The sequence below is a fragment of the Sphaeroforma arctica genome, assembly GCF_001186125.1.
Source record: "Sphaeroforma arctica JP610 unplaced genomic scaffold supercont1.6478, whole genome shotgun sequence".
Lineage (NCBI taxonomy): Eukaryota > Ichthyosporea > Ichthyophonida > Sphaeroforma > Sphaeroforma arctica.
In genome coordinates, this window is record NW_014034080.1 from 1 (window position 1) to 1,645 (window position 1,645).

Here is a 1,645-nt window from a genome sequence, read left to right on the forward strand (position 1 = left end):
TATATAGGTATTACATACAGATATAATAATATAATAATATAATAATATAATAATATAATAATATAATAATACAATAATAGAATAATATATATATTGATGTAGAGTGTTTTTTTTGAATTGATACGTACATATACCAAACCACAGTTGCTTGCAGGTCTCAGTCCTGAATACACCAGCAAACACTTACGTGAAGCTTATTCTTCAATGCAGAGATAGATTGTGAGCGTATACTATCTTTTTGATTCAACTCTTTCTGTTGCGCGTGTTTTTCGCTCTCCTTCTCGGCGAGTTGTGCAGTGGTCCGCTATATAATGTGGATGTAATGGATTATCAAGAGAGAGTAGGTGTGTGAATTGACAGCATAGAGTAGACCTGATGACGAAAGTGGAATGAGAAACAACAAGAAAATGTATCTGCGACCGAAGACTGATCGGAAATGACAACATAGAGAAAACACAATAAGCCACACCTAGATATATAATAAATTTTATGAAACTCAAAATGATGTTCATGAATTTGAAAACACACATATATATACACATATACATACACATACATATACACATACGAATCTACGGTAAACCCTAGAAACACGCACACTAATCACAGAACCCCACATCATATACCTGAGCTTCAGCAATGTTCATTCTGATTTGTTCAATATGATCGTCACTACCTCCATCTTGCTGCATAAGCAAATTCTTTCCATATTGCAGGCCGTTGGTGGTGACCAAATCGCCCTTGTCGCCATATCTGGACTGCTGCCTGCTCACTTGCTGGTTGCCGGAGAAGAACTTCTTTGTCTGTGAAATGAGTGAGAATTAGTTATGGTATTAAGTCGATGCATAGTATATACTATTCAGGTTGTTAAAAATAGCACTCTGCATTGCAATTAAATCATATACAAAAACGGATTCACTATATTTCAACGTCTAGACAAAAGTAAAGGGCCATCCAGATGTGTGGGAAATCCCCATACGTGGTCAGCAAGTGAGTGAAATGCATTAGGATTCTTGGGTTGTTGTGGACTAGAAACAAGCACGTACTCTCACACGGATGATTGTATGTTTCTAATGGAGGCCATTGTTCAGCAACCAACTGATTCTCTTGTATGTAACACATAGCATAACCCGTCCCTTACTCAGAATGGCTTCATAAGCGTAACTTAGTAATAAGTCGAGTTTCCATCAATCTCTTGTGTCAGCCATACCTCATGTATACTTTCAAGCAAATTAATTAACTATCAGGCATATAAACACCTGCGGGTACTCGCGGGTATATTTCATTCACATATACATATCATACTAGAAATGCTCAGCCGATCATACAATCAAATTCACATTCTACGAGTTACTATAGGTAGCTGTGTGAAACAAATAGTTATCCTTACCTTAATCTGCTTCAGCAGATGATCGATCTTATCAGGGCCGGCCAAACTGGCAGGACCAATTGGAATGTCGTGATGAAACAGTTTATTGCATAGCACACGCGCGATGGGTGCGGGGCAGGTGTACATGTTCGATAACACATCCGTGAAGCCGGCCTATAGATAGATTGTTGGAGACAAGAGTGCGTCCAAAAAAGTGTCAGTACATACAAGCACACACACACACACACACACACTATATATATATATATATATATA

The 1,645-nt window shown here is 37.9% G+C and overlaps 1 protein-coding gene across 1 annotated transcript; it reads right to left on the reverse strand.

The window, feature by feature from the left end:
- Window positions 1–157: 157 nt before the first annotated feature.
- Window positions 158–803, reverse strand: SARC_15637 (hypothetical protein; the record flags this gene model as incomplete). The annotated part of the gene is made up of 2 exons (XM_014290246.1): window positions 158–304; window positions 627–803. Coding segments are annotated over 2 exons (324 nt in total), but the record flags the coding sequence as incomplete, so codon positions are not given.
- Between the last annotated feature and the right edge of the window lie 842 nt (window positions 804–1,645).